The sequence below is a fragment of the Sinocyclocheilus rhinocerous genome, unplaced genomic scaffold (assembly GCF_001515625.1).
Source record: "Sinocyclocheilus rhinocerous isolate Xijiao unplaced genomic scaffold, SAMN03320098_v1.1 scaffold53, whole genome shotgun sequence".
NCBI classification, from domain to species: Eukaryota; Metazoa; Chordata; class Actinopteri; order Cypriniformes; family Cyprinidae; genus Sinocyclocheilus; species Sinocyclocheilus rhinocerous.
In genome coordinates this window covers 679,168-701,049 of record NW_015645538.1, presented here as the reverse complement: position 1 = coordinate 701,049, position 21,882 = coordinate 679,168, and the positions used below count along the sequence as shown (strand labels likewise).

Below are 21,882 nucleotides of genomic sequence, written 5' to 3'. Positions count from 1 at the left end.
TAATCTTTTTTTTTATAACTCCGTAAATCAGAAAATACAGTCATGTACTAATATACAACATGTACTGCAATTGAAATCTACAGATGCAAATAAACAAAGTGTAAAACGCTTGTGTGTATTTTGGATGTTTTCTTTCCACTAGTCTGAAGGAAGACACGTTACGAAAGCAAAATAGTCCAAAATTGATTAGTGCATGAAAAAAAAACAGGTTTTGCCTGTAGTGTCTTGCCTTGAAAGTAAATTTAGTCACACATTTTACCAGTGGGATCAATTAATGTTTCTTTTCTCTACAAACAGCTACACAAACCATGAGTTAGTCGAAAAGATGCATGTTCCTCATTATAAACGTTCTGAAATAACAGGCTGTTTGAAATGTGAGCAGCTACTTAACTGCCTTTGTGTAAAGATCAGGAGGACATTGGCTGCGAGCGAGCTATTTCAAATGACATTCAATGAGATAAAACAGGTCTGTCCATTGTCTTCCTATCTGATTCACAGCTCTCCCTAGGGAGCACTAGTTTTATACACTTAGCCCTGTGAAAACGAGGCTTTTTATCCTCATCCATATGCATTTGAGAGAATAAAAATTGTGTTTTATTTCACACAAGCCCTCTATGGTGCGTTTAGAAGTGACCAAGACAAAGAATAATCTAGAAAGAGTTTATTATGCTGAACAACTGTCCCACCCTTCAGGTGTGTCCCTCTCGCACCCACACTCTCTCTCACTCACTCATACAAACACAGCCTTCCTGAAACAAGTATTGTACATTAACATACATTCATTCTAAGCTTGTGTTCAAATAAACATTTATGGCTAGTCACATTATGCGTTAGGTGCATAAGTACATATCAAAACTTGTAGTCCGTGTACATCGACACAATCATGCACGCAGACACATGTGGGCCACCCAGAGGCACAACTCCTCTATCGTGAGTTTTTACATGCACAAAATCCTACAGCATTCCCCAAATACACATCTACCCAACCTAAAACATTCATCTAACACATTACATTATAGTGTCTTATATCAGAGTATAAACCATCTTTCTCCTACACACACACACACACACACACCAGAAAGAGCTGAACGGGCAGCTCCGGATGTGTTCAAAGATTACCTGGGTCAAAGGTTGGCCACCTTGTGAATACACAAACGCATACAAAGGCCTATGTGCTCTCACACACACACAGACGATTTGTTTCTGTCTTCAAGTCCTATTTAATAATGCTTGTCTCAATGAGGCTTTAATCATCTTGTTGTGGTCCTGTCCATACGCTTGCTCTCTCTCTAGAACTCTGGCTGGTGCGGCACTATAGATTTTCTCCAATAGAGGGAGACAAAGTTCAAGAGACACAGACGTTGAAGCTGGTAGAACATTTCCCACAATGCAGAGGACTTCATCTCTCAGAGATAAGCAGCTGTTTTCCTCTGAGGGTGGGTTTTTCCTCTGGTTTCTATCCAGCCCTAAATGTATATATGTAAAAAAAAAAATAAAAAAAATTAACAGACGCGAAAAGTGAGGTTTCAAACGAAATGGGCTATGTTTGAAGTACTACCATACTACTCACACTATTTTTATGGTACATAGTTTGTATACTGTGGACAGTATGCAAATGTTCAACAGCAGAATGACCATATATGGCAAAATGAGCAGTATACAATAGAGCACACTACAATGAATTCTGCATCCCAAGGACTATCAGCAGCCTTCTTTAACTCTTTTCTTGACTTATAAATGATAGTCCATCTAATTGTTAAGGCATTTTTACACAAAATAAAAAAGTTAATTAATGAATGGATTAATACATTTCCTGGACACCACTTGCTGAATTAAACAAGTAATGCTATGTAACAACAACATGGCACACTACTTAAAAAAAAAAAAAAAGTTCATTGTGCCATAATGCATCACTTTTTATATAATGTACTGGCTGACTCATAGACAGCATATCTGAACACCTCCTCCCCTTTACTTTTTATTTACTTTTTTTGACATTTAATTTTATTTTTTAAATTTGTATTTGTGTTATTACGTGTTATTTTTCCTTTATTTTTATTTTTCCTACATTGTATTGAATGTAATTGGTTTGGGTTTTGTTAATTGGGGTTATAATATAGCAGAATTTATTTGTGCACTTGTTATTCAAAGTACAATATAAATAATAAAATAAATTATATAAAATAATAATTAAAAAAAACATTTTTAAATTAAAAAAAGAAAGAATAAGAAAGTTATAAGCTAGTTTTCGGGTGTGAACAGTATCTTTACACACTACATTTAAAAACATTTCTAGAGATTACACTATATTTTGAATTTTTAAATAAAGAGTGGTTCTGAGAAGTGAGAATGCATAATTTAATGGAGCTGTTTACTTACGTATAGAGAGGCTGCAGCTGTAAGTGAGAACTCTTTTGTGGAGGCTGGTAACTATACGAGTCCAATCCACCAATGAAATCAACTGCAACAGAGAGAGAGGACTCAAAACTCAAACATTTTAATGTCACTGTAATTTACTTTCAGGTTCTAAAAACAGACCAGAATACTTACAGCTGTCCTCATCATCCAGGAAGACTTTACTAACATAGCAAGCATAAACAAATCCAAAGAGCTGAAACGCAGAACAAACTATGTTAAAACCAATCAGTTGTCCTATTTCTCTGCCAAACATTCAGATGCATGTACTTCTGTAAATTTTTTATTTTTTTTTTAAACGCAAGTAATAAAATGTAAGTACTCACTGCAAGAAACACTTGCAAGGCTGAGCTGACCACCTCTATGTATTGGTAGTCCAGCAGGCAGCCACTGACAGTGATCACATGATGATCCTGAGGAGCCAATGGCGAGTCAGGCACTGGAGTAACTAAGCAACCAGGCCCATTCTCCATCCACCAGGAACGATGAAGCGATGTGTTAAATGTCATTAGGAAATCCCTGTCCTACAGCAGAACACAAACAGGATTTAAAAGACAAAAATCCCCTAATCATGAACTCAACATTGACCCTGTAATCCAAATTCTTAGTTTTTCCGAAGAAAAAATGTTTGTGTTCCTTGTGATCTTTAAATATATGAATTTAAAGATTACAAAGAAGCCCTATTATCATTATGGATCAAGTTAACGGATAAACTTCCGCTTTTCAGGATCAATACAATTCCTAATTAACAATATCAAATAAAATGCCCTTTCTCTGATAAATACCGTAGTAAAATGGTTTATGAATGCCATTTCATGATGACTAAGATTAGAGCATAACAAGGCATAAAATCAAACATTTAATCAGACACTTTGGTGTATTTACTTAGTGCTGTCAAACTATTAATAGCATCCAAAATACAGGTTTTTGTTTACATGATATACGTATGTGTGTATACTGTGTATATTTATTATGTATATATAAATACAAACACATGCATGTATATATTTAAGAAATATATGTTATGTTTATATATTAAATATATTTATATATAATATAAAATATAAGAATATAAATGTATATACATGCAAATATTTTCAAAATATATACTGTATGTGTGTGTACACATACATATATTATGTAAACAAAAACTTTTATTTTGGATGCAATTAATCGTTTGACAGCACTAGTATTTACACAATGACTTCTCATAGACTGGAGTCTGGACCAATGCTGTAAATCACCTACCTGTGACAGGTGACCAACTTCCAGGTAAAAACAGATGATGAAAGAGTTCCAGCCAACCCAGACCACAAGCCACACAGCATACTGAAAGTGACAGACACGCATACGAGACATGTAAAGACAATGCAAATAGCAAAACATTTTCATCTGTAGGTGCAAAATGTGAGCAAGGTCTGAAAAGCCTAAAAACAAGCAAAGGATTCAAACTGTCAGGCCTTTCCTGTTATCACTGATTCAGCAGTACAGGTTGCAGTGGACCATTAAACCCACTTAAGCCAATGGCAAATAAATACAAATATTGTCTCCACACACATAGGAGCAATCCCAAAGCTCAGTGCAGCAGCTGTTTCCATGGAAACTGCCTGGAGCCCCAACCCACAGCCCTATGAGAAAAGAGCCCCTTCCTCAGGAGGCCCCTCATCCTCACATGCCTCTAGTCGGTGTGTTACACAAATCATGCATATGCATACATATCTGGGGCATGAAGTTTCTCCAAGAAAAGTTCTGATGGGCTACTCGATTGGCCCCCTAAGAAATGGGAACCAGGACACCTTCTCCCTTGGTTCACCCCTCCCAAATCAGAACCCCTGTCCTCTCACACCATCCCTCTATATGGTTTATGTCCATGTGTTTTTTTTTTCCCCAGTAAAGACTAGGAATACAAATATTGTCTCCACACACATAGGAGCAATCCCAAAGCTCAGTGCAGCAGCTGTTTCCATGGAAACTGCCTGGAGCCCCAACCCACAGCCCTATGAGAAAAGAGCCCCTTCCTCAGGAGGCCCCTCATCCTCACATGCCTCTAGTCGGTGTGTTACACAAATCATGCATATGCATACATATCTGGGGCATGAAGTTTCTCCAAGAGAGCTTATAAAGGATCCTACGGGATGTTGTGTCCCAAATATACACAAACCTACAGCACAAACACACTGCATTAACCTCAAACATAATCATACTGTACAAACACTGCATAAACCACACAAAAACGCCCATACCTGTCAGCAGAACCAACTGCAATCTTACTCCCATCAGGAGACCAAGAGCATCTGAGAAGATTCTAGTGACTTCATTCAAATACATTAAAAAAAAATCATACTAACCCCAAACTTTTGATCTGTAGTGTGTACACAAATGCACGAACACACATTTAGGCTTACCGCTGTTATCCATTGAGTTAGACAGCAGGTAGGACCCATCTGCACTGAGACTCAGACCTGTCACAGAGTCTCCATGACCCTGCATACTGTAAATCAGCTTGTTCTGTCTGAGGTCCCATACCTGCAACATGAAACACATACATACAGGAATAAATATACATACAAGCAAAAGAGCCAAGACATCAATAGCAGAGTATTTGTCGCACACAAACCTTTATGTCGTTGTCGATGCCTCCTGAGATGATCTGGTCACTGGTGTCATTGAATGTCACACTAAGAACCTGATACGTGTTCTGGAATGTGTGAACAGAGGCCTTCTTCCTAATGTCCCACAGCTACAATAACACATGAACAAAAAAGTACTGAAGACACTTTTAGACTATCTGAACACTTTCAAATTCTCTCATGTTATGTCTGTCTATCTAGACATTTCAATCAACATTCAAATGAATAAGCAGCAACCTAAAGACTCACTGTAACAACTATCAAACATTAAAATGTATTTTATTTATTGGCTATATGCCTTTTCATAGGACAGTAGAGGTTTTAGACAAAAAATGGGAATGGGTTTGGGACACGAACCAAAGTCATGAGCATCACACAAACAATTTTCGGTTTCTCTTTTAAACAATAAGGGAGTGCATTCTGACTCTGCCAGTGCTGATGATTTCCTGTTTTGTCTGCAAACTGAGCTGTAGTAATTCAAAGGTGGTGGTGGCATAATGGTTGAAAGATCTAAGCTAATATCTGGGTCAAAGGAAGGATGCAGGAAGGATACAGAATAATTGCTGAATTGCCATCAACATACTCAACCTCTTACAAACCCTCAGACAGCTCCATGACACATTTGATGTGCTCTATGTATGTGCACTGGTCAATGTTTAGATTAATAAAAGTCCATAATAAATCAGTTGTGCCATATAAAGCGATCATTTCTGTTCAGAACACTTGGATTAAACCACTTGATTCATATGGGTTACTTTCACCATGTCTATTTGTACTTTTTGAAGCATGAAAATTTTGGTTGCAAGGACTTTTACAAACTTTTGTCAAGGTAAGTCTTATGGGTTTAGAACAACAAGCATAAGTGATGACAAAATGTTAATTTTTGGGTGAACTATCCCTTTAATATTATAGCCATGTTGCGTTTTAACACAATATGTAATGCTTCAGCTGCACTTCCACTATAACCTTGACCAGACTGAAAATGTAATAGAGTTTTTTTGTTTCATAAAGTCAAGACATGTCACAGACTTCTAAAGAGTTTTGAGTCTAGACTTGGTGGGCTGAATTTACCTTCACAGTTCCATCATCGCTGCCCGTACAGGCCAGCTGTGGTCCGCGCCGAGCCGGAAAACATGAGTTCACGAAGGACGTGTGACCTTTCAGACGCTTCACACGTTCCCCTGTCTCACTGTCCCACACACACACCGTCTTGTCCGTACTGGCTGAAAAGAGCAGACTGGAGGACACAAACACGCTTAGTATGTGATAGAATAATACAAGAATAATATATAAAGCTACAGTATAAAAGTTTAAAATGACAGTGTAAATGAGGCAGGAAGTTTTTAATTTTGCAATTTATGCAAACACACCTGCCATCCGTGTTATAATGAAGCTCCATCACAGCTCCACTGTGGCCTTTAAGTGTTGCATAGTTCTCACAGTCGCCATATACATTCCACAGCACTACAAGAACACAGACATCAGACAGAACCAACAATAGCAATTCAAACACACATGCAAATCAATATTACCTACACATTAAAAAAAAGAATAATATATAATAACAAAATAATAAATGTCAAGTGACTCACAGATGAGACGGTCATATCCAGAGGAGGCTAACGTGGCTCCATTGGGGTGAAATTTGCAGCAGTAAACTTCACCTTCATGACCAGAGAGCAGCATTATAGGAGCCTGCAGACTGGAGCTGCGCGGGGGGCCCTGACATTAACACAAATAGACACACACACACACACACACACACACACACACACAGATAAATGTTTATGCAGGTGCTGTTATAAACACATATAACACAAGCTTGCATGAACACATATTGTAATAATAAAAATAATAGGACCTGTTTTGGTTGTGAACGACCCTTTGTTTTTGGATGAATCGGTTGAAAAACGGATTAAATAAGACTTGTTTCTGTAACATTCAGTAGTATTGTGTTAGATACTGAAAATATTAGAGACTCTTTAAACAAGAAAGCTGCAAAGATTTTAAATTGTTATTTTTATACCCGATTGTATTCAGTTTTTTGTATGAATACTTTAATTTTTAATTTTTGTAGTTGTTTTTCTCTGTAATCTTTGTTTACATAATAGCACAATGTTCGATATCTGAAGTAGAACAAAGGTGTATGTATAGTGTTCAAGTTTATTGAAGAATAACAATAAAACTTTAACATTACTAGTTACTACCTTGGCAACGTAACCTGTAGAAAAATTCACTGAACGAATCGTCTTGGTAATTGATTCAAAAGATTCGAGTCACTACGAATTACTACAACATAGCCAGCATACAAAAGTTTGAGCAGCAGCTAGTCTTTTCCATCTAATTGGGCTCTCAATCTTACCATAGCAGAGAGCTGCTGGGCCTGCGCTGCAGCCACCAGCTCTGTCCGGGGCCTCTTCACTCCGACGGGAACGACTGCCATCTCTGCGCCACGCTTCTTCGGTTCGATCATTGTTGTGGAAAAATACTCAAATCCCGACAATAAACGAAAAACGACCAAAACTATTATCTTCTTTTCAAATGAATGAGTTTTTCGAGCCACCAACCGCTACCGAGCTACACACGCTCGCCGAGTAAAACACATCCGGTAATACGAAGACTTCTGATTGGTTGGCTCACGCACAACGCGATCTTATTGGCTACTGTTAAATCTCTGAACCGGAAGACAATGCACTCACGGAACTCATGCTTCATCCAAACAAAGGGAACGTACTGCTCTAAAAGTATTTACGTTTTGCTTTGGGATGTTTTGCAGCGTTTTAAATAGTAACGATGCTCTCAGTATTTACATTTGACCTTTTTTATTGGATAATGATTTTCGTAATTGAAACTGCGATAATTTAGCACGTGCATATTGCAGTCCTCTTATAGATTGTTTTCAAATTACAGTAAACTGTCCTAGACCTGATCCCATCGGGTAAGTTCATTGATCTTGGCATATTCTCATCAGGCATGAGTTGCATGAACACTAATGATGGCATGTTTAGATGCAGTGGTCAGACTGGATTTGTTTTATGCTCCAGCATGACCAGTTAAAGAACTAGTTACAGACAGATGGCACACCATACGTGTACCTCTCTGCAGGTGTAATGGCAGAGGAGGGGATGAGAGAGCCAGCTGGTCTGGATGGACTGCCACCAATGTACAGCATTCTGAAGGGAGAGGTTAGATTTAAATTCCTATATGCAGAATATAAAATCATATAATATGTCATCTTACTGATTTAATCACCCTCTTGTTTTCTTATTTACTTAGGTAGTTTCTGTTACAACATATGGTGCTTTTGTTAAGATTCCAGGATACAAAAAACAAGGTAAAGTTGGAGAGTTATCAAGATGTGCGTTCTTGTTTAAAGGAAGATGAATACACACATATTTTTATGTTTATTTGTGTTTGCATCATCAGGTCTGGTTCATAAGAGTGAGATGTCGTCCTGTCGGGTGGATAACCCAGCTGAAATTGTTGATGTAGGGGAACAAGTGTGGATAAAAGTCATTGGCAGAGAGGTACATTCAATTTGCATGTACGCAAATACAACAATAACAATGTTGTTTTATACTGTTACCAACCTATTATCATTGCATACACTAAAAGTTAAATTTATGCACTGATTAAACATTGGTTTAGTGTTCTTATAATTCAGATTCAGGATTTTAATCATGCTTTTTGATTTCCATCCACTATCAGATGAAAGATGACAAAGTAAAACTGTCATTCTCTATGAAATCTGTCAATCAAGGCACTGGGCGGGACCTAGACCCCAACAATGTTATAGCAGAGTAAGTGGTTTTATGGTACATGAGTGCAACCAAATGAGCAAACCAAACCCTGTACTCATAGGAGGCCGTCTAAGGTAATTCATAACCATACCAAATTGTGCATAAATAAATATTCACACAGACAGGACGAACGTCGCCGGAGACAGTTTAGAGATCATACTGGGCAGAAGATCACGCTGGAGGCTGTGCTCAACACCACATGCAAAAAGTGTGGCTGCAGAGGTATGATCCTCCAGGTTATGTCAATCTGACCCAGTTCCAGTGTACATTAGACCCTTGCCCCTATTACAGACATTACTACAGTGCCACATCGCCCTTCAGAAATCATTCTAATATGCTGATTTGGTGCTCAATAAATATTTCTTAATACTATTAATGTTGAAAACAGTTGTGTTGCTTAATACTTTTGTGGAAATTGTGATATATTGAGTGTCAGTTTTAGATCTCATGTTCATTGTCTTTACTTGCAGATTGTACTGTTAATCCCTGAGCACCTGTTATGACAGTGTTTATGTCATAATGACCTGTATGTCTGTTTGTATGCAAGGTCACTTTGCAAAGGACTGCTTCTCCCAGCCTGGACTGCAGTACAGTTTAGTGCCAGAAGAAGAGGAGGAGCAGCAGCCGCCACAGACCAGTCAGCAAACCCAATCAGAGCCCCAGAAACGTAAAAAGGTACAGACACACCCCTTTGACAGCAAAATTATTGCGCCAGATGACATGCTGCCTGCAAGCGGTTGTGTAACCCTGCCCGTTTTACTTGTTGCCAACTTCTGCAATAGTTCCCTATTGCGGACGTCTTGATCTGCCTTTCATTTGCAAGCTCATGCTCTTTGCATTTTTCCTGCAGGAAAAGGCGGCAAAGAAAGAAAAGAAGAAGAAGAAAGAGAAGAAAAGAGACAGCTCTTCATCCGATAGCAGCGATGAAGATGCCAAACGGCCACGGCATTCACACACACATTCAGAAAAGAAGAAAAAACACAAGAAGCACAAACATAAGACAAAGTGATTCTTTTGGTTTGCAAAACAGTTGCGATATGCAAGTACAAGCTTGTGCAAGAACTTTTTTTTTTTTGCATCCATATCAAGATTAAATGTATCTGATCGATTTTGGAATGTATTTTTTTGTTAATATTACAAGTTTGACCATTAAACTGGATTTTTTTTATTCTATTGACTGGATTCATGTGTGAAGGTTAAAAGGTTCACTGCGCAACCTCCGAATGGCCTTTCACCCAGAAACACACAGACACAAGGCCCAGTCGCTTGATTTAGAACACATGCACGTCACCCAGCAGACACTGGAACACGCTTAAATTAGAAGGACCTCACGGAAATATAACAGTGTGTAACACATGGCACAGCACTGGAGCACTTGATGGAAATGTTGACACAATAAATTGCACAAGGTCAGTTTGGAGCAAATGTCATTTATTGTAGACCAAAGGCATAAGCCATAACACTGACTGGAGAAGCATATCACACCCAGAATACAAGCTCAAATACAGATCTGGAGGTATGAAGTTGGAATTTTATTCAGTGTTTGAGGAACGGTGCAAATGAAACGGATGAACACCACAGAAAAACCACTGGAAATGTACATAAAAATTGATGAGGACGGGTTGTGACTGAGGTTTCCCTTTATTCTGCCTTTAAATAGTGTCGTGTGGAGACAACGTCGCCAAGTGTCAATGTCTGTTGATAAAAGAGAGAGGTTGGCCTGTTGATATATATTCATTCAGTCAAACACCCATAAATATTGGCATAAGTAATTACTAAATGGGCAGCAGAACATGTTTTGCTCTTGCTGACTGTTCTTATAATTCTGTTCCCAGCCAAAGAGGCACTTACTGTAAGTGCACACAATACTAACCAGAGTTAGGCTGTTGTCATTGACTTCTCGGAGCAGGCTCGTCTCTTTACCGTCCCATTTCTGAACATGAACCAATTTGCCTCCGTCTAAAGTTACCATGGACTGATGGACAAACAGAAACAACAGGGTAAAGGTAATAAGACAAACAGTTCTTACTTGGAAAACGGTCTCATTTTTTTCTCTTGCTACCCGGGAGCAGCGATGAGTGGCGTTTCTATGTCTACAATGAATGATTAACCCGAGGAATGTCACGGGATAGGTCAATCTCCCATTGGGCCTTCTAAGAAACCCTTGTATCCCACCAACAAAACCCTATTGTGTTCAACATCTTTCACCCAATTCACAATGTGTCAGGCATGAAATTCTGCATGCCTTTAGCAATCTCAAAGCACAGGACAACTGAACGTGGGACTAATGCATGCTCTGTGCATATATTACCTTAACTTTGCGGTCATCTGCAGTGGTCTCGTCAAATTCCTCTCCCAGTTTGAAATTGATTTCTGTGGTTTTGAATGTGCTGACGGTCTTAAGTGTGATGACATCACCCTCCATGGAGATGATGGTCGTGGGTTTGGTCATACTGCCAACCTGACGCGTGGCAAAGCCCACGCCTGATAAATAAACATAACACACTTTAGAAGAGGTATGAAGCCATTTCTACAATTCACATGCAGAAGAATTCACATGGACAACATCAAGAACCAAAGACAATTTGGTGTGTACTGTAAATTAGTTAAAAATTATATTAAGTATATTAAATCATATATAAAATATTTACATTTTACAAATTCTAAACATTTCCAAGGAGCTTAATTTAAAAAAAAAAACTAAATATTTTTAAGAGTCAAAGTTACTTTTAAAAGTTGGTCATATACTCTAAATACGCTGAAAAAAACTTTTATAATTACATTTCTTAGGTCCTTAATTTTTTTTTTTTAAGTAAAATAAAATATCTACAGGATTTTATTAAATAGTCTTTAAATATGACATATATTTTCTAATCATTTTAAAATTAAAAATCATTCTAAAAGGGACTGCAATTTATTAGAGAAAATGCAAATGAAGAAAGATCATCTGCATAGCTTAAGGGCAGAATAGTAATAATTAAACAAAGATTGCATATATATATATTCAGGGGTTAGTCACGAATGAACACATGTCTGCAAATAACCAAACTCTGGAACGGTCAAAATGGTCAAATCAACACACGTGCAGTTTTGGGAGAACGCAGCAATTAGTATTGATTTGTTCAGCAAATACTGTGAGGGTGTATGTGTGTGAATGCAGGCAGGGCAGACTCTTCTTTGACCACAGATAAAGAGCGAAAAATCAGGGTTCATTGGAGTTGAAACTGGTTGGTCGAAAGAAAAAACTACCCACTTTGTCTCAACCACACTTGCCTTCCTCCTTCCCTCTATTGCTATCTCCATACAGTTGCATGCTGATTGATTTTCCCCCTTCATCTTCCGCTCTTAAGCTACAAGTCACTCAACATTACTTTAAAATCACAAATACTACACAACTGGCCAATAAATGGCCGGCAAGCATCTCAGAGACATTTCCATATGTTCTGTGTAACAAAACATCAAGGTCATGATAGCCTATATTTCAAGTTCTGTAGGCAGTATTCAATTTTTTTTTCTCAAAAAACAAGTTGGCAAAATAAAGGCCTCATTGTATTTTATACAAGAGAACAGCAGTTGCTCTACAGTCACACGTGGTTGTAGCATAAATCTGTGTGTGTGTGTGTGTGTGTGTGTGTGTGTGTGTGAAAGCACATGTGTGTGTGAGCTTCATCAAGGGAGACCTTCCCTGCACCACATGCACCCCATCTTAAACACACACACACATAGCAGCACATATGCACCTGCACAATGAATACTCCTATTAGTATTAGAAACACACACCCAATTTACATGTGCTTACTTGCATCAAAAGGCACACCCTATGTTTAGCAGTAAAGCAATACACACCGCATACATCCACAGCATCTACCCCCTCCTTACTCACCGAGGGCTTTCATGTAGTCATCGAAATTCTTGCTCTCCTTTAAGTTCCATGTGCCAACAAAAACGTCTGCCATGTTTAGAGCTGAGTGAGAGAACAAGAGCAAAGAATGAGAGTGAGAAAGAAAGAGTGAGTAAGTGAGGAGGGTAAGACAGCACCACTGAGCTCCTGCAATCTTACTGGCTGATTTATAACTGCTGTTTGCGATGTCATCACTACAAGCTTGGGGGGTTGGATGGGGGAGGAGCAATGCCAGGAGAGAAGAGGAGAGATGACAGACAGGAGCAAGGGGGGTCGGAGAGATGGGGAGTTGGGAATTGTAGGAGAATCAGTTGTGAAAGATAGAATAAAGAAAGATGAGGAAGAAAAGGGATGGTGCAAGACATTCGAAAGCATTTTACATTCTCTAGAGTTTCTATATGAATTTGACTTTAAAAATGTCTGTTAAATCAATAAATGTAAATGCATTGGTCCAAAATTGGCTCCCAATTTGGACACTAAAAAAATGGGATGGACTTATATTCAAATTACGGCTGACACAGACAAGACAAGAAATATATTAAAAACCAATAAATAACTGATGTTAAAATTCTATACTATTTTGTCTCAATAAATTTAACAATAAAAAAACTAAAATCCTTTTAAATGCTACAAGTGAATTTAGACATCACAACATTAGAATTTAAAAAGGATGTTCATTTTGAGATTTGCTAAAAATTATATTTAACAGCACTGTTAAACTGTTAATGTTTCAAAATTTTACTTTAAGTGAAAGCAAGGATAATCTAAGTGTAAAAATAGGCAAATGAGCAAGCACTATTAAATCCACCATCGACCCATACACGGGAAAAAAATGGCGTAGAAACAATTTTCAATCAAAAATTGCTATTAAATTTCACAATTATAAAGAAATGACAAATAGCCTAACACACTGTGAATACTTTTTTGTAAAATGTACTGTAATAATGTTTTTTTTACAGTTTAACGTTAACTTGACTAAAATGACTTTAAAAAATGTATAGAAAATAAAATATCTAACTTTACTTTTCTGAGCCAGTATCTACAATAACTTTATCAAATGGTCTGAAGTTGATTTTTAGTGAATGTATAAAGTCAGCTCCCCTATCATTTTGATCAACATATTGATTGTTTTGTCACTGAAAAACTCTTTCTGAGAAATATATACTACAGTTGTTTAAAATAAAAGTTAAAAGTTATAAAATAAAAGACATTCATTCATTTAGCAGAAAGTAAATTGATACACATTCTTTGATGTATTAATAAACATTTTAGAAACACTTACTATTATACAATTAATGTCTAATAAAGGTAGGTTTACAGCACCTAATTGATAGCAATTTAGTATTTTCTGTAACACAACTCCTTTACCACTGTTGTAACAAAGAATAACAAACATTAACTCTTTAAACATGAGCTAATTAAACAACAGATGCTTTATATCAAAAGTGACTATATATATATATATATATATATATATATATATATATAATGCTCTCTTATAGATCAGTGCTTACAACTGAGGCACATTCTAAGCATTATCTAATGCACTGATTCATTTAAAGTGTGGCTTAGAGAGCAAGAAAGGGAGAGAGTGAGAGCGCAGTGTGGACGGGGGAAGGAATGATTGATATGGGGGCCAGGGTCAGGCCATATTCTCTTCTCTCTCTCTCTGTGTCTCTTTCTTTTACAAGCCTCTGAGGACATGACCTTATGTCAGAGGACTCTTTCTCTTTCTTCCCACCCTCTACACTCTTTGATTGGCTGTTCTGCTCAGTAAGAAGCAGTGAAGATCTAGCCGTATCAGCTGCTGTTTGCACAATAATCACCAAAACATTGCACGCTAAACCTCTTCCCCAGCCCATCCTTTGAGCCGCAAGGCTGAATTTACAAGTGTTTGTAAGTGAGGCAGCACGGTCTGAAACGGTCAATCATTTCAGCATGTATATGTGGAACAGTTTTTCCCCAAACAACTGTGAGAAGGGTCTGAATAATAAGATTGCACACAACAAGGTGTGGGGTTAATGCTGAACTCTTGAATTTTTTATAATTTGTAACGTTAGGTTGAAGATTGTTATCAGAGAGCAGCTGTTTTATAGTTCATGAACATTAGACATCTGGTGTAGGTTCTTTTGATCAATAACAGCCTTTAACTAAAACTAAAAGCATTAAAAATCGTTATCAGTAATTAAAATAAAGCTGAAATTGAAAAAAAAAAATGACAAAAGCACATAACAAAATTACTAAGAGAGCATAGATTTAAATGAAAACTGCAAATATAAAAATAAAAGATCATTCAAAATATTAATGAATACTTTAATAGTAGTATATAAATAATAATAAAATAACACTGTAAGTGACTAGGCAAACGACGTCACTAACAACTACCTCTACAATCTATAAAACCCAGTTCATTTCCCTAGAGGTCTTTTTGGAGGAAACGTTCCAGGATTTCCCTGTTTGTACTCATTCCCCTGTGAGAACATGATGTGAAACATTCACACATCCTTTGAAACATGCACCTGTTTGAGCATGTACAAATACACACATACTCACACCCTTCACTTTGTCACCTCTCCCAGATATTTATATTTCATTATCTTTATAGAAATCATACTATACCCCGTCTAATCTGCAGATTATCAACTGACTTTGACCAATTACTGCTTAATTGTATTATAAATGCAAGATAAATCTCTCATAAATTGCAGGTGTGTCAGTATTGACAATGTTCAGGTCTGTGTAACAAATATCCTCCAGAACTGTACGCTCCAAAAAAAAAAAAAAAACTAATTCATTTGCAAATGATAAGAACGATGGTCATTTTTAGTAAAAAAAAAACGTACAAAATACTATAAAGTTTTCGTACGTAGTGTTTGTAGTTGTAGACTCAAGTGGCAAATCAAAGACAATTTGCACTTCACTGACTGTTATAAGTACTCTTCCTGCTCTCCCAGTTTTTCCCGTTGACTTTGGAAGCTTGTGTTACCCATATTAACCAAATGATGTAAAATATAGGCCAGTTCTCTCAAAAGGACTGATGATATAACCTTATGTGTTGCATAACGCCCCTTCTGGAATGATTTATAATATGCAGGTTTTCACCTTATACACTTGGTATTTGAACACACACTCATAAACTGAGTGGACTGTCACTGTGTCTAACCCAACACAAATGTGTGACTAAACACGGTATGCAGAGTTCATGTGTTTTGACATTTGACACAAACAGGTGGTGGAGAGAAACAGGGGAAAAGAGAGAGCGAGTGAGGGAACGAATGAGTGAGCGAGTGAGAGAGCAGTTTTAGAGAAAGAGGTGAGATGTCAACCTCCTTTTAAAACATACAAAACACAGATCATGAAATCAAGGTAAACAAAGTCACAAAACCGGTCACAAATCCAAGCTCTTTTACTACTAACTATAAATACATACATTTCTTGTTGGCATGTCTGTTAGATTCTGGTCGGCAGCATTAAAAATCGTTTTGCAGAGTCGGGAATTCAGCATGGAGGTCTGCTAACTGTTATTAATAACTAATTTTAGTAAACAATAAAAAAATATGCATAAAACAAAATATACTATCCTTTTAGACAGAACAAAGGGTTTTATTATGTATTTGTGCAGTGTAAATCTATAATAACGTGATGCAAAAATATAGTAACGTTAGGCTACTCACGTTTTGTAGTACTGTCCGATAATGAACGCAAATCGCTTACCGATGCAGGCGAACTCGACTTTTGTATTTATGCACAATTACACTAACTTGACTTGTAATCTATCTACATGACGTTCTGCTGGGCTAAATATTTCATTGTCCTTCCAATATTAAAATACAAACTCAATTTGCTACAAGTAGGCCTAAGTGAATGTCAATAATGATTTTAATGGTTTTGCAAATATTAGCATCACAACAAAATAAGTAGGCTAGGCTACTACACGCATGTTTTGTCACTGTGTGAGGCGTAGAAAAACCTGGTAAACTGATTCCGCGCGCCTCTCTTCCCCACTGCCCTCTAATGGACATGTGGATTCAACCCAGAAACACATTTACAGCTGTCCACACACAGCCAGCCAAGCGCAAACATACACACAAAGCAGCGCTGCAGTAACCATGACAATACAGAGAGACCTGCAAACACAAAGTCTTGAGAAGTTTACATTAATTATACCTTTAACCAAAATAAGGAAGCCAACGAATAAAGGGGATAGAGTGGAATAGATGTAGCTATAGGTAAGGCAAAGAATGTGTGCAGAAAAAAAGGATATCAAGGGATTTGGGAACAGCTGATTTATTATATTAAGTTTAATCAATTTCTTTCATTGCATCTGTACTAATTTCACTAGTAAAGACAATCACTAAAATATTCACTAACAGATGTTAAGTTATGATTAACATCATATTCACATCACTTCAACAGTGGCAGAAATGTAAAAAAAATATATATAGGCTAAATGTTATGCAATAGGCTAATATGAATAATAATACATTAAATTTTAGAAGACATAAAGACAAAAAAATAGGCCTAAATAATCCTTGCGAATGTAGGTTTTTGTTAGCCTATATATTTTGTGAGGGCCCGCACTACAGCGAAACACGAAAACCCCTCACTAATATACCCCCCCCCCTGTCTCTGTGTGTGTGTGTGTGTGTTTCAGTTCTCTGTGAGTTACCGGGGAGACGCTCCTGCAGCAGGATGCGGAGTATCCGGTAACGCGCTCGTAGCTTTTCCAAAAGATGCGGCTTCGCGATATCCCCGTGTTACCTCATGTCTGATAGACGCTGATTGAATATCGGCTGGGTGCGCACTGTCCGGTTCAAAGCTTTACATTCAGCGCTGTTTTTTAAACTTTCACGAATCCTCACAGACATTGACAAGTTTCTTTAGAGGTGCGCGTTGATTTCATCATGGCTACAGACTTTTTAACCATTTTGTAAACCCGCCGGACATCTCTGGGACAGTATGGATAGTGAATCAGACTCATGGGTTTATAGATGCACAAATACTGAAGGAACTACGAGCAATGGAACAAAATGACACCGATGTGGAACCAGCGACCGGGGCGAGAGCCACCGAGACCCAGAGGGGGACTGACAGGTGAGTTTGAATTATTAATAAATAAATACATTCAATGAAATGGGGCAGTGACTGTAAACGTTTAACTAGGCCAATTAACTAGTCTACATTTGAAGAATATCCAGACTTTTTCTCGTAACGATTTATTTATCGAACCTATTTTATTTTGCCATTAAATGTATCCAGACAATGAATAAACTAAGTAAATAATAATATATAATAATTTTAATATGCCATTAATAAATTAATTTTTTTCACAGCATAAAATACATTTTCACAAATCAAAATTAAATTAAAAACTTCTTTCAATAGGGCTTTGTGCAAAGTAACAAGAACATAAATTAGGTTTACTAATTAATATACACAGTTAATTAGTTATTTACAATGGCTTTGCTTTGGTAACAGTCCTTTCAAAAAACTTTCTAAGTATTGACGTAAAAGTGAAACAGCATCTTTGACTGCTTTAGGTGTTCAATTTCTTAAAGGCTCCTGACCTGCATCCTTCCACTTTAAGACGTATGTTTAGGGTAAGAAAGAAAGAAAGAAAGAAAGAAAGACAAGCTGCGTCCAGAGTAAAGTGATCCGGCACGATCAGATTTGATCCTTTTCCGTTACCCCTGGAGCATGAGGTGCAATTTGAGAATCTGCATGTCTCGGCATTGCTCCTCAATACACACCTGCTCTTAATTATTAATGTTGCACAGTTCCTCTTTAATTCGCCTGCATAAGCTTTTTTCCCCCTTCAAAATCTGATATTGCAATTTTGTGTGCTGCGCTTTTGATGAACAAAGCATATATTTGGACACATTTCTCTACTAACAAAAAAATAACAGTATACTAAAAATACAGACTGCATCCTCTCATTTTACATGTTTATGTGTTCCAGATCAAAGGATTAAACTGCCAAAATGCCCAAATGCTGCCCCTCGGCAACCTCCTCCGTCTTACCTGCACAGGTCCAGACCCCGAAGGCCTCCCACTGACTTTGGGCCTTCAGAAAGCCCTGTGCATCACTGGGAGGAAGCAGGAGTTCCCAGGGCGAGCGACTACCATGCCAGACATGCAAAATCAAGCCCAGTGCGCCCACGAATCGTGACCGTGGTGCGGCCGTGCGGACAGGAGAGCGTGCGGAAGATCTCTCTGCTGTTAAACCGCCGCGCTGTGCAGACATTCGAGCAGCTGATGGCAGATGTGTCCGAGGCGCTTGGCTTCCCCTGCTGGAACAACGCTCGAATACGACGACTCTTTAGCCCTGCTGGGCGAGAAATCCACAGCCTAGCCGACTTCTTCCGCTTCGACCATGCCTTCTTGGCCTTTGGGAACAGCAGACCGTCTCTTGACGAGGTACATGCAGCACTAGATGAGTTATATCCGGAAAACCCCAAACATTGCGAACACCTGCTGAGAGTATGGGAGCGTATCCTGAGACCCAAGGCCACAAAGGCGGATAGTGGTTTCCATGATGATGACGCCGGAGCCGAGATGTCCTTATCTACGGTACATGATCAACAGGTAAACCAACCGGTTGTCAACAACTTGCAGCCTGTTGGAAGGCAAAAAGAAAAGGTGAAGAGAGAAAGGCAGAGAGAACTGTGGAGGAGGAGAGGCGACCTGCAGAAAGAAGATGAGAAGGAGATAAAGAAGGAGGAAGGAAAGAGAGATGCTGTTTACTGCCGGAGCTGTCGAGGATGCGGCCCTCCTATACCTCCAATCAGAAGCAGTCAATGTTCTCAACCAGACAGGCCAAATAACCACAGTAATAAAAGTACTTCATCTCAGAACAACATGGAAAAAACACAACAAAGATCACTGAAAGCGGACAAGCATGTTGCCAATACAAAATCAAGCCCAACTGTTCCTCAAAACCGGGATAAAGATCTTAATTTGGAGACAATAACGGAGCAGGACATTAATAAGCAGGAAACAGTTGAGCAGAAAGACTTACAGAGTAACTTACTGGCTGATGGGGCAGAAGTGTCGCTGGAGGACATTGAGCACTGCTATGACATGGGCCGTGTGGTAGGAGACGGGAACTTTGCGGTGGTCAGGGAGTGCCGTGTGAGAGGCCTGGCTGAAACGTTCGCAATGAAGATTGTGGACAACGCAAAGCTGCAGGGACGCGGTCACATGATTCAGAATGAGGTCGCTCTGCTGCATAGTTTGGAACATCCTCGGCTCATCCAGCTGTTTCGTTCTCATCACACGGACACCCATGTTTACCTGCTGATGGAGCTGGTGACCGGTGGAGACCTGTTTGATGCCATCACTCAGAGCGGCAGGTTTACTGAGCCAAGTGCTGCATGCATGATCAGAGACGACCTGTTTGATGCCATCACTCAGAGCGGCAGGTTTACTGACCCAAGTGCTGCATGCATGATCAGAGACATCAGTCAGGCTCTGGAATACATCCACAGCAAGAGCATCGCACACCGAGACATTAAACCTGAAAACCTACTGGTAAGAGTTACTCAAGATCAGTGTTATTTTAGTATTATTTAAATATATTTAATATTTTGAATTAGCTTTTTTTATATATTTTCTGTTTTTGTTTTAATTTTAGGAATTTAAAAATATATATTTACACATTTTATAAAACATGAAATATGGAAACAGATAGACTGAAATACTCCAATAAGCTTTCATTTATTTACAATTTTGAAAAATCATTTTTTTGCAGTTTATAAATTGATTAAATTTTTATTTCAGTTATTTTAGTAGCGTTAACTTAACATGAACTATTTCAACTTAAAATCAACTTTCATTTAATTGCTAAGGCAACATCATTTTAGTTTTTAAGTTTACATTTTTCATCTGTTATTTATATTTTATTTCATTTCAACTTTATTTCAGTCACTGAAAATGATTTTTAATAGTTTTAGTTTTAACACTGCTTAACATTAACAACGCTAGAATACAATACAAAAAAGTTAAACATTATTTCATAGACTACCACCATTTTTTATAAATTATAATAGAAACAAATTATATAATATTAATACTAAATACGAGAAAAATTACAAACTAGTTAAAAACATGAGAATCGGATAGGCAAGAGGTGAATCGTTGCAGGTAGCTACATAAGGAATCGGTGAATCATTAATAACGTACATAGTATAGGAACAGGGAATCTTGAGTGTGTTCATTTTCATAAAACATCCAAACAAATCAATGAAATTAAATTGATCTGACTTTCCAACACTACATATGAGGGCAAACTGTTTAAGATTAACCTATTTATTAGAATCGGACTTTTCGACGAGAAGGATTGGTTGGTGAGCACATGCCATTATTCCCTCAACTCTCACACAGCGTGGATACCACCTTTTTTCTTCAACGCGGATATGGGTGAGACTTCCGGTTCATTAGCCGCTATAGGTAAATAAATAACCAGGAGAATAACAACGTGCAGTAAACGGTAAAACTGTTTGCACTACAAACCAGTGTGTTCATAATTAAGATAATACAATAAAATAATATGATAAGACACACCAACTTTCAATATCAAGCAGCAAAACGAACTGTTTTGTTCAGCTAAAAATAGCTGGACGGAGTGGACGCAGATGAGACCGGAAGCCAGACCCATAGAATTTACAAATGGCCACGCCCATTTTTACAGCAAGAAAAAGGTGGATATGTTTATACGTGAAATTCCGGAGGGGATGTCGGATGGCGTCACGTGGGACGTAATGACGTGTGCCATTAATCGAACGATGTACTATAACATGTAAAACGGGAACATGTAAGGACTATTCTAAAAGCAACTCATGTAAACGTAGTCATTGTCCACCCTTTTTTTATCTTCATCATCCTGGTACTGTAGGTGTTGGGACTGAACCAGCTAATATTAATTTCCACTGACAAGGAGCAGGATTGCTTTCTAATTACTGATAGATTTATGATGGTGTTTTGGCTTTCCATGCCTTTTTGCACCTCCCTTTCTTCATGTGTTCAATTCTTTTTTCCCTGTTTCATTCCATTTTATTACACGTAACTTAATTTCTGAGCTTAATTGTTTTGTTTTCTTTGTATGTATGGATCACTTGGGTTTAGGGTTGCAAAGGGG

General features: G+C 37.9%; 5 protein-coding genes across 7 annotated transcripts in view; 2 read left to right on the top strand and 3 right to left on the bottom strand.

Moving 5' to 3' along the window:
- Positions 1–646: 646 nt before the first annotated feature.
- On the bottom strand, positions 647–3,774 carry LOC107706131 (sodium/potassium-transporting ATPase subunit beta-1-interacting protein 1-like). The gene is made up of 5 exons (XM_016509714.1): positions 3,664–3,774; positions 2,742–2,939; positions 2,551–2,611; positions 2,380–2,461; positions 647–1,466 (listed from the first exon to the last, which is right to left on the bottom strand). The coding sequence occupies exons 1-5, from the start codon at positions 3,772–3,774 to the stop codon at positions 1,457–1,459; spliced, it is 462 nt and encodes a 153-aa protein (XP_016365200.1). The 3' UTR covers positions 647–1,456.
- Positions 3,775–4,758: 984 nt separating this feature from the next.
- LOC107706130 (U5 small nuclear ribonucleoprotein 40 kDa protein-like) lies at positions 4,759–7,673 on the bottom strand. Its single transcript, XM_016509713.1, has 6 exons — positions 7,408–7,673; positions 6,638–6,767; positions 6,416–6,509; positions 6,117–6,282; positions 5,033–5,155; positions 4,759–4,941 (listed from the first exon to the last, which is right to left on the bottom strand). Exons 1-6 carry the CDS (start codon positions 7,516–7,518, stop codon positions 4,759–4,761), a joined length of 807 nt encoding a protein of 268 aa, XP_016365199.1. The 5' UTR covers positions 7,519–7,673.
- Positions 7,674–7,755: 82 nt separating this feature from the next.
- LOC107706190 (nucleolar protein of 40 kDa-like) lies at positions 7,756–10,341 on the top strand. 3 transcript variants are annotated; one of them, XM_016509802.1, is made up of 9 exons: positions 7,771–7,789; positions 7,956–7,983; positions 8,151–8,230; positions 8,322–8,379; positions 8,472–8,572; positions 8,754–8,845; positions 8,967–9,067; positions 9,393–9,520; positions 9,696–10,341. In XM_016509802.1, exons 3-9 carry the CDS (start codon positions 8,156–8,158, stop codon positions 9,852–9,854), a joined length of 714 nt encoding a protein of 237 aa, XP_016365288.1. In that variant the 5' UTR covers positions 7,771–7,789; positions 7,956–7,983; positions 8,151–8,155; the 3' UTR covers positions 9,855–10,341. The 3 variants fall into 3 exon arrangements, with proteins under 3 accessions (XP_016365286.1, XP_016365287.1, XP_016365288.1); XM_016509800.1 differs by having other exon boundaries at positions 7,756–7,983; XM_016509801.1 differs by having other exon boundaries at positions 7,756–7,983; positions 8,090–8,230.
- LOC107706191 (fatty acid-binding protein, heart-like) lies at positions 10,260–12,901 on the bottom strand. The gene is made up of 4 exons (XM_016509803.1): positions 12,729–12,901; positions 11,157–11,329; positions 10,719–10,820; positions 10,260–10,540 (listed from the first exon to the last, which is right to left on the bottom strand). The coding sequence occupies exons 1-4, from the start codon at positions 12,799–12,801 to the stop codon at positions 10,487–10,489; spliced, it is 402 nt and encodes a 133-aa protein (XP_016365289.1). The 5' UTR covers positions 12,802–12,901; the 3' UTR covers positions 10,260–10,486.
- Positions 12,902–17,382: 4,481 nt separating this feature from the next.
- The window catches only part of dclk3 (doublecortin-like kinase 3), an 8,707-nt gene continuing 4,207 nt past the window's right edge, over positions 17,383–21,882 (top strand). Inside the window, exons 1-3 of the mRNA XM_016509797.1 lie at positions 17,383–17,840; positions 18,706–20,108; positions 20,178–20,276. Coding sequence (XP_016365283.1) covers positions 17,777–17,840; positions 18,706–20,108; positions 20,178–20,276 — 1,566 coding nt within the window. The 5' untranslated portion in view covers positions 17,383–17,776. The remainder of the gene's footprint in view (positions 17,841–18,705; positions 20,109–20,177; positions 20,277–21,882) is intronic.